The sequence below is a fragment of the Danio aesculapii genome, chromosome 5, assembly GCF_903798145.1.
Source record: "Danio aesculapii chromosome 5, fDanAes4.1, whole genome shotgun sequence".
NCBI lineage: Eukaryota > Metazoa > Chordata > Actinopteri > Cypriniformes > Danionidae > Danio > Danio aesculapii.
Window position 1 is genome coordinate 44,057,169 of NC_079439.1, and position 10,657 is coordinate 44,067,825.

The 10,657-nt window shown below is 33.3% G+C and overlaps 1 protein-coding gene across 1 annotated transcript in view; it reads left to right on the forward strand.

The window, feature by feature from the left end:
• The window catches only part of LOC130229462 (WD repeat and FYVE domain-containing protein 3-like), a 46,396-nt gene extending 41,300 nt beyond the window's left edge, over positions 1-5,096 (forward strand). The window contains 1 exon segment of the mRNA XM_056458280.1: positions 1,221-5,096. Coding sequence (XP_056314255.1) covers positions 1,221-1,341 — 121 coding nt within the window. The 3' untranslated portion in view covers positions 1,342-5,096.
• The last annotated feature ends 5,561 nt before the right edge of the window (positions 5,097-10,657 follow it).

Sequence of the window (10,657 nt, forward strand, 5' to 3'; positions counted from 1 at the left end):
TGAGAAAAACATTGGATTATTCAAAAGACGTGCAGCTTATTTTTTTCATTAATTAATAGACCATTAGTGTCAAACTTTTTCTTATTATTGCTGATACACAGATAGCTGTCAGTTGATGATCATTGGGGGTCAATACATCTGTGCATCCCTGTTTATTTATTTATTTATTTATTATTAGTATATTTTGTATTTTGCAGTTTTTTTTTGTTTGTTTTGTTTTGCCGTTGTTTGTTTTTTGGTTTTGTTTTTTTGCTTTGCTGTGTTGTTTGCTTTGCCTTTTAGTAAGCATTTTGTTTTGTAAATGCTTTGTGGTTTTGTTTTCTTCTGTTTTTTTTTTTTTTACAAAAAGTGAGTGTATGTGTGTGTATATATATATATATATATATATATATATATATATATATATATATATATATATATATATATATATATATATATATATATATATATATATATATATATATATATGTATATATATATATATGTATATATATATATATGTATATATATATATATATATATGTATATATATATATATGTATGTATCTATATATGTATCTATATATGTATCTTTATATATATATGTATGTATCTATATATGTATCTATATATGTATCTTTATATATATATGTATGTATCTATATATGTATCTATATATGTATCTTTATATATATATGTATCTTTATATATATATATATATATATATATATATATATATATATATATCTATATATGTATCTTTATATATATATATATATATATATATATATATCTATATGTATCTATATATATATATATATATATATATATATATATATATATATATATAGATATAGATATATATATATATATATATATCTATATATATATATATATATATATATATATAGATATATAGATATATATATATATAAAATTATCTTGTTCTATCAGTTGGGAATAGACCAGACCAAAATCTTTTGATAACTAAGATGAGCAAATTAATTTTGTGTGTAATTTATTTATTATATTATTTGTTTTCATACCAGCTGAAAACCACTGTGAACATTTGTTTGTTTCTTTGTTTTAATAATAATAATAATTAAAATCATTAATTTGCATAACATCAGTACATTCTATTATTATAATATATTATATTAGCATTATATTCAACATTATTTCAGAGTCTACATTTTCAGCTCTTTTCAGTGTTTCACAGTTCACCGCTTGTTTCCCCTCAGGTGCAGTCGTTTCCAGTCTGAGATCAAGCGTCTGAAAATCTCCTCTCCTGTGCGAGTGTGTCAGAACTGTTACTACAACCTGCAGCATGAGCGCAGCTCTGAAGAAAACCCCAGAAACTAGATCACCTTCACCTGCATCCCACCCTCAAACCTCCAAAACATCAAACACCCCCCGCCCCCCCCACAAAAAAACACCCAGTTCATCAGTCCCACCGGTAAAGCACTGACATAGACCAAAATGAGGTCACTAATGCTCCTAATTTCATATATCGCAGAATTGTGACCATTAAAGAGAGACGATTGTTAGTTTACTTTTCCATTCACGCAGTTTTCTTTTGGCAGTATGCGCCGTCATCTCATCTCCATCAACATTTAGATTTTAGAAAAAGCAATGCGTATAAAACTCTTCTTGAGATGACATTTGTTAATATTGTAAATACTTACAGTGACATTTTTAACTAGAAACCGTCAAACAAGAGTCATTATTAAGAGAGATGAAAAAAAAGATGAAATCAAAACACAACACTTTGCTTGTAAAATAGTATTACAGTATGATAAAAAACACTCCTGGCTTTAAAAGAACAAACCATGCGAGAGAGAGAGAGAGAGAGAGAGAGTATGTGTGTGCGTGTGTGTGTGCGTGAGTGTGTGTGTGTGGTCAACATCACAAGTCACAGCATCCCAGTGAGGAATAATATTGGGGACTATGAATGTTGATAAATGTTTGTGGGTTGACATTACTAGCTTGTCTAGTTATGCAAATGCTTAATTATTATATTTGTTTTATATGTTTTATTGAAGTGTTGCCCACAGTATCAGCCAGTTGCCATTCTGAATATTTCAGTTCACTTTTTGTTGCCAAACTGCCTTGATCTATAACCACAATAATATTTCTTAACAGTCATATATATATATATATATATAGGTCAACGAACATATGTAAATGTTGATTTTAGATTAAAGACTGCTGTTTTTATTGACAGGATTCATTTACAGACCCGTAGGCAGCCTGGAGAAAGGGGCGGTTCTTTTTTTCTCAAAAAATTGACCTTTTTACAGCTATTCACCTCATTTTTTTATTTAACTGCGAACTTAAATATTTCTAGTTTAAATAGCTACTGCATTTGAGTGACATTTAAAGCACTATTTATTTCTGGAGCTTGTTGGGTGGTCATCATAACTACACTTTTTGATGCACAAAAACATTTCCTAGATAAGATTTAGAATAAAGGAATATAAAAAAACGTATTTATAAGTATTTTTTAATCATATATCATTAGGGAAAAAAGGAATCTGTTAAAGTTTTAAATTAAAAACTGTCTATTAGGGTAACGGCCCATTCACACGGGACGTCAGCACCAACGCTTCCCTTTCACTTTGAAAGGGTGACAGCATGTGTTGCCAAACTGAATTGTGGGTTCTGTCGGCTGCTCGTTGCAGAAGTTGGGAACTTTTCAAGCGCCAACGGAAGTGTCAGCCAATCAAATCGCTTTATGCAAATACCCCAGCACAGACAGTAGCCGATTGCAGGCTAATTTTATTGGCTGACACTGCTATGACGATCACGTCAGACCCAACTTTAGACACACCGTCCGTCAAGGGTTGACGCTGAAGTCCCGTATGAATCGGGCGTGAGCCTATTGTCATTTATTTAGTAAATAACAAACTGCCCAGCACATTCAATTCGGCCACTTGAATACAAAAAAAGTTACACATGATAATAATAATAATAATAATAATAATAATGATGATGATGATAATGTAAAGCTTCCCAATTTTTCTAGCCTCTCTTGTAAAAAAAGTACATTTGAAAATTGATGGATAACAACAATAGCCTAGTTCGTATTAAAATTAACTTTTAGATGCTTCAAAATTTAATTTTGGTGCTTCACACCATTTTATTGGTCATTTTTTCTTTCAAAGATTAAAGTCCGAGATTCAGAATAAATTATTTTTTTCTCTATTTAAAAACAATAATGTAGGTCAGAAATTGATGACTGCGCTTATGTTAAAGCCTTCTTCGATGAGTTATTTTCACAATTTATGATGGCGTTGCAGTCAAAATAGGACAAATGAGCTTATGTAAGGACCAATTCTGGACCTTTCTCAGTGGGAGGTGGGTCTTTCGAAACCCCCCTTGACTTCAGGCCTGATTCATACTTTAAAGTCAGTGTGAAATCAATTTTAAATACTTATTTTGGAAGTACATACAGTAAGTTATTTTCTGGGGGAACAATTTATAATAATCTTCAATCAAAATCTGATCATTTGCCTCCACGTTTGGAGTGGTGGTTCTTCTCTATTGACGTTATTTTGGCAGCTTCAGTCACAATATTCTTAAACACGCCCCTCTTACCGCTAATTTGCCATTAGTGAATGATGCGCAATAGAAAGCCCCGCCCCTTACTCAATATTCCATTTCAGTTGAAAGTACATCAACATACTGAAATAAAAGTCTCACCAACTTCCAGTTTATGCAGACTTTAAATGGTTTCACCACCTGTCTATTAGAATGTTTTAGAGAGAGATTTCACCAATATTTAAAAATGTACTGAAAGACTATAATATGAATCAAGTTTTGATCATGTTTTGCAAAGCTTTGTGTTGATTCTTAATCTGTCATTCATAAGCATATGAACAGGACGTCTTAAATCTTAGTTTAAGGCTTTGTTTTTTATTAAGAACGTGCATTTTATTATTTTTACTCTTCAAAACTCAGTTTTAACCATTTGCGATGTTGCACCGGTGTAAATGTCTGTAGATTACGAAGCAATAGTTACTGATGTTTTCGCTTCACACACATTCGATGAATAGCCGTAGCTTGAACGTTATAGTGTGTAAAGAAAAAGGGATTTGACGGACTGTACGCCTAGTTTCTCTATATTTAAGATGAGACAAGTCTGCGAAAGAGAGCGTTTGTTGTTTTTCATTTATTGATTCGATACTGTGGGCAATACTCTTATTAAAAGTGCTGCTTTGATTAATAGAGAGATATTTTTTCTCTTTCTTTCCTTACGTGGTCTGACACTCACAAGTTTTAGAAAAAAAGATGAAGATTTTGTTACATTTGCAGTTGTTTTATTCACCGTTGTATGACAGCCTAATATGCACTCGTTATATAGCTGAGTTCTTCTTTATTAATGTACTGTAAATCAGCGTGCAATCGTAACATCATGAAGCTGTTGGGATTTTGCTGTCGACAAGCAGCTCATAGATCAAATGGCTTTATCAATCGGAAATTATTTTTGCACCTTCGCGTGTAGACGAGATAAAGAAATGGAGGATTCCCTGTTTTATCAGATGCGTTTTTATGTTTTGAAAGGCTGCGTTTCTTTACAGTGAGATGAACTGTACAAAGTATTTATGCAATTATAAGGTTTTCTTTTTTTTACGATTCTGACTTTTGTTATTTCTCAGCAAGTTTGGTTACTTGTTGCATGTCTAACACCGCTGACTTTCTGTGTCAGTGTATTGTACATGTTTTGGCATTATGTTTTATGAGTTTTCTCTCCTTTTTTGGCTCAGTTTTTATTTGTTTGGCATTACGAGTCGATCCTGAAGGTTTTGTGTACAGTTTTAGACGGATATACAGAGAACATGTCCCACGACTCTGGATTGACTTTTATATTGTATGTATGGATGTTGAGGACCGATCGCAGAACTGATTGTCCCTGTTTGGTGGTCTTGTGATAGACTGCATTACTACAGTATCTAGTGTGCAAAACTGTGGTAGCTGAATGTCCATTGTATATTTGTGTTGGAAAACAGTGACATGAAACCCCCTTCCCCCATAAATAACCTGTTATTATGACGCAATAGATATGGTACTCATACTTTTTAATTTAATTTCAATTAAATACTTGCTGTTTACCACCACCGGAGTCTTCAAATGAGTTTTTTCTTTCAGTTTAATGCACAAAGGGGAAATGTAGTAGGCCAAGAACTTGCTGTAAATAAAATAGGCAGCTATATGGTTGACTGAAAGAAAAACATTTAACATTTCACTAATAATTAACTGCTAATGTAATTAAAAGTACAAATATTTGTTTTGTACGTTTACAATACACTGACAGCCACCAGGAGCAAGTGCTGATGAGAAGGCACACTACGAATCAAAGCTCATCACGAGCTGCTTTTTTCACTAGCTAAAATCATACAATAAACTTTGATCTAAAAAATAATATGGAACACTTTACTTGAAGAGGATGGTCATAAGACGCCTTTATAATCATGACATAACACGGATATGAATATAAAGGAGGTTTTATGCATGCTTATGACAACAGTCATTAAATGTCATCATCTCACTTGTGTCATTTTAAAGCAGATGTTGGATGTCTTAATGACAACTTGACATTACCAAGACAACATATCTTGTCATAAATCTGTCATAAACATGACTTTCATGAGGTCATTATAATTAAGCTATTCATTTTTTTTAAATCTCAAATTAAGTGTCAATACTCTGTCAAATAAACTTAGATTAGTGCCATTAATATTTAAATATATTTAAGCAACAACTTGAGTTTGTACCACTGTAGTCAAGACAAATATTAATGACGCTGCTCTAAAAATCAGGACATGATTTTAATAACCTCATGACCATCATGTTTAAGACCGATTGATGATGTTAGGTTATCTTGGTAATGTTAAAGTTGTCATGACAAAGACTCAAATGTCAATTTGACAAAGACATTTCACACAATGTCATATTTCCATTTAAAATGGCATAACTGAGCCAATGATACTTAATGACAGCTGACATAATATAGTTCATATTCATGACTTCTGTCATATCATTATTATAAAGCTTTCATGACAGTATTTTGAACACCTTTTCAATTAAAGTGTTACAAAATATTTTTACATAAAGCAAAATGAATAAGTGTCACAGTAAGTTTGGGGGACATAACTGAATGTTTTTTTTGAATGTTGCATTGTCAGGATTACTCTCAAGATTTTAGACTTTCATCTGTTTAGTAAAGTAGATTGGTTTTATGAATACAGAAACATTATTTTTTATTATACAGTTACAAGAAAAGATTGACTGTTTCACGTAATAGTCTTGGGACTTAAAGGTCACCCAAAAATGAAATTTACTCACCACTTAGTGACCCTCAAGTGCTTCCAAACTCTGTGGGATACTTTTTTCTGAATACAAAAGAAAATATTTTAAAGACCGCTCAATAGTTACAAGTTCTAACATTTATTCTTCAACAGAAGAAATAAAGCCAAACTGGTTTGGAACAGGTAAAAAAAGTGTGAATAAATGACCGATTTTTGTCTTTAAATGATGCAATGAAAACTAAAGATGAGGTTTAAAAACACTTTACATCTCTGACTTACACACATAACATCAAAGTTGAGATGTGGTCAAGCTGTTGTGTTTATGGTTTTAAAGAAGCTGAAAACAGCAACTGCAAAGCCCAGTGTTTGATGACTGGTTTCCTGGAAAGTGCCGAACACTCGTTTGTCAGAGAAACATATTACAGAGTGGAACATATATGTATATGGGTGTTGAGTAAGTCATTGAGTGTCATCTTGAGTACGTAAATGAGTGATAATTGTGTAATCTTGAGTGACGCATCTGTTTGCGATAGTATATTATTAGAATAATCTTTGTTAAAACAGAATGAAAAAACAACTTTAAGAAACCACATCAGAATTGATGTAATTGCAGCATAAAATATAATAAAGCATCTTGACATTTCTTGTTGCATACAGTAAATTAAAATGATAATAAGCTGGAGGTACTATATACCTAAGTCTTTATTGATTTTTAATCCACTATAGGTAATCTAATGGAACTAATTAATTGTATTAATCTCCCATCTAAAGAAGAGGTTAAATGTATAATTCAGCCAACAATAAAATCACTCTCATAACTTCTGCCCCCTGCATGACTTACTGTAAATGAAGTGTTAGTCAGAATGATTGCCTTTGTTATGTTCACTTTGACTGTATGGGGAAAAACACTGGAAGAGGGAATGATTGTTGAGACGGCTATTCAGCCATCAATCTCATTTAATGGTAACAGAAGAAAAAGCTTAAAGCCTCTTAACATAACTAGAATAATAAATTTGTCATGGCTCCCTATCTAGGCCTATTCGATGATATTGAAGGTCTGAATTTTGTAGTGCCATTTTGAGTGACTGATTTCACTCATTCATTTACTACTTTATACCTACACTCTCAGAAAAAATGGTACAATGTTGTACCAAAGAAGGTGCAAACTCTTGTCACTGGAGCAGTACTTTTTTATGCAACAGAATTGTACCTTAACACAAAGAAACAAAGTTGTACCATTGCAGTTTGTAATTGAATTGTACCATGGGAAACCAAAATGTACCTTTGGTTTTTAAAACCTGCAGAGACAATATTGTACCTTCATCAAAGGTACAAATCTGATCCATGAATGTACCACCACAGTGACAAGACACTTTGTACATCAACAGTGTCAAATGTGTTCCTTCAAGAGCTATTTAAAGGTGTTTTGCTATGTATATCCAAAATGTGTCAATTTATTTTCAGTAAATATATATCGAATATAGATCAAATACATTTTTAAACCATGTTTTTAAAAAAGTTTCTTTTTGTGTAAATGCACATTTTACATTTACAACTTTTCACAAAAAGTTACAGAAATACATTCTCCCATCTACTATATAAAACATTTTTTTCTCCAATTTTAATCTCACCAAACCTTTGTAATCATCTAAAGTTAATTTAATTTGCTATTTTAATTTACTAAATTAGAAATAGAGCTGTGCAAATGTATTGTAATGAGATATGCACAATGCTTGATTACCTTTACAATAGTAAAATGTCTGCATCAACACTTTGCATGTGCAGGACTTTTGCCAGCTCACGTGCGTAGTGGAAAGCAAATGTCAAAAGGTGCGAATATCAATAATGCTTCCCAAATGTTTATTAAAAATGCCTTACATGTTTAGTTTATAATACCTATTGTTATGTTTTCCCTTTTGTTTTGTTTTATAGAACTTATTAATTAATGTTTATGAGTTTCTTTAAACTTTTCATATGGTTTTAAATGATGATTCATCTTTTAATATTGAAATTGTTCATAAAATCACTTTGCTTTTCCAGTACTACTTATTTTCATAGATATTGTAATAAAGGAGTTGTCCAACACTTATGTACCTGTTTCATTAGAACAATTATGTACCTTCATTTCAATTGCACCATAAAAGGTACAGAACAGTATCATAAGAGGTCTTTTCTGTACCAAATAAGGTACAACTTTTACAAGGAACATTATTTGTACCACCGTGCACCTTTTTTTTTCTGAGAGTGTATCCACTCTTATTTCAAGTATACATCTGCTGTAAACGTGAAGCACAATTTCCTATAATCCATTAAAGGAAAAGAAAAATGCAGCGAATGCAGCAGCAACCTACTCACACATTATAGGCCAAGTTTACCTCAGAATCAGCTCAAGGACAATGGAAACACTGGGACAATAATTATGTTTATGAATAGAAACTAAAACTACCAGTAGGTGGCTTCAAGTCACTGTTCTAATTAGATTTGATTCCTTCAATTCGGTTACAATTTAGTTTGATGTACAAGGAAAATACAATTTGATTCGGAATGAAACACGAGAATAGGTTAAATCATTCACTCTGAAATGGAAAAATTGAAAATTGTAATTAAATTGAAAATGAAACCTTGTCAATGAAACTGAAATGTCTGGTTTTAGACCCCAATAATTCATTAGTGTGGTGTAGGGTCTCCTTTTGCGGCCAAGTTTCATCTTGGGGATGACAGATACAAGTCCTGCACAATAGCCAGATGGCTTTTGAGGCATTTATCTTCAGAATAGTGGCCAAGTCACTATGTGATTCTAGTGGAGGAAGACGTTTTCTGACTCGCTCCTCCAAAACACGCCAAAGTGGCTCAATAATATTTAGATCTGGTGATTGTGCAGGCAATTTGACATGTTCAACTTCACTTTGTTTATCAAACACACTGTCACCAGTCTTGCTGTGTGTATTGGTGTATTATCATCCTGATACATGGCGTCGCCTTCAGGATACAATGTTTGAATCATTGAGTCCACATGGTCCTCCAGAATGGTTCAGTAGTCCTTGGCCATAGATATTTACATTAGATGTCGCCTACACTGTTGTTGTCTATTGGAAGGAATGCGTCAATAGAGCTGTAATTCTAGTACAGGGTAGAGCTCCTTTGAAATGAATGTGGGACCAAGGTGCAGTGGAGGACTAGCCATCCATAGCCAAAGATTTGTACACTTATATGCATATATCTATGATCGGGAGTTTTCCCGGCGGTCAGTATGCAAATTTTTTTTTAATTACGAAAATGATAATTTTACATCACTTTTCTACATCGATGGATAAGTGATCACATGGGCATTGCCAACAAAGAGCATGTGTTTGTGTGCATGCAAATGTATTATCCTCCCTCGCTGTTTAATTTGATCTAATCCGTGTCCTTGAAAATCGCCCCTTCTCCTGCTTTCAATTCTTATTCTAACATAGGGAGCGATATGTTTGTGAATGAATCGGCGTTATGAACGACTCGTTCACTTAGCCGACAATAATACAAGTTTCTAGCACCGCAGCATCTTTTTGTCATATTTCATTTACATTGTATCGTTCATAGCATCTTCAGATTGGCTTTAGTCTTCACTAAGTGTGGTTGAATGACTGTTGTCCTTGGAGCACTGTACAAATAAGGGTGCGCTATTGACGCATGCTCAGGGTTCATGTGCGATATCTAGTGTGTGTATATATACATATATCTATGGTCCTTGGCAGTGACATGGCCATCTAGCATAAGTATTGGGCCAAGGGAATGCCATGATGTTGCAGCCCAAACCATCTCATGCTTCACTCTGAGCATGCAACAGTCTGGGTTGTATGCTTCTTTGGGGTTTCTCCACACCATAACTCTCTCGGCTATAGCAAAGGCAGTGAAGATGGACTCCTCAGAGAAAATTAATTTTTCCACAGCCCATGATTTTCACTTGCGACACTATTAAAACCAACATTTGGCATTGGTGCGAGTGACAAAAGGTTTTGGCTATAGCAGCCCGGCCATGTAAATTGACCATGTGGAGCTCCTGATGAACAGTTTTGTTGGAAACAGGAGAGTTAAGGTGCACATTAAACCCCGGGTCCACATTTACTCTGTTTTATGTGGTTCATCTTCTTGGTGGTATGCTGACATTACCCTGGATACTGTGGCTCTTGATACATCACAAAGACTTGCTTTCTTGATCACATGTGTTAGCTGCAGATATGTCATCTATAATGTTGTGTGCATTGCAATATTTTAAGCAAAACTGTGCTATTACTCTGCTAATTAAACCTTCACACTCTGCTCTTACTGGTGGAATGTGCAATCAGTAAAAATTGGCCACAAGGCTGGTCAAATTTAACCATGAATCCTCC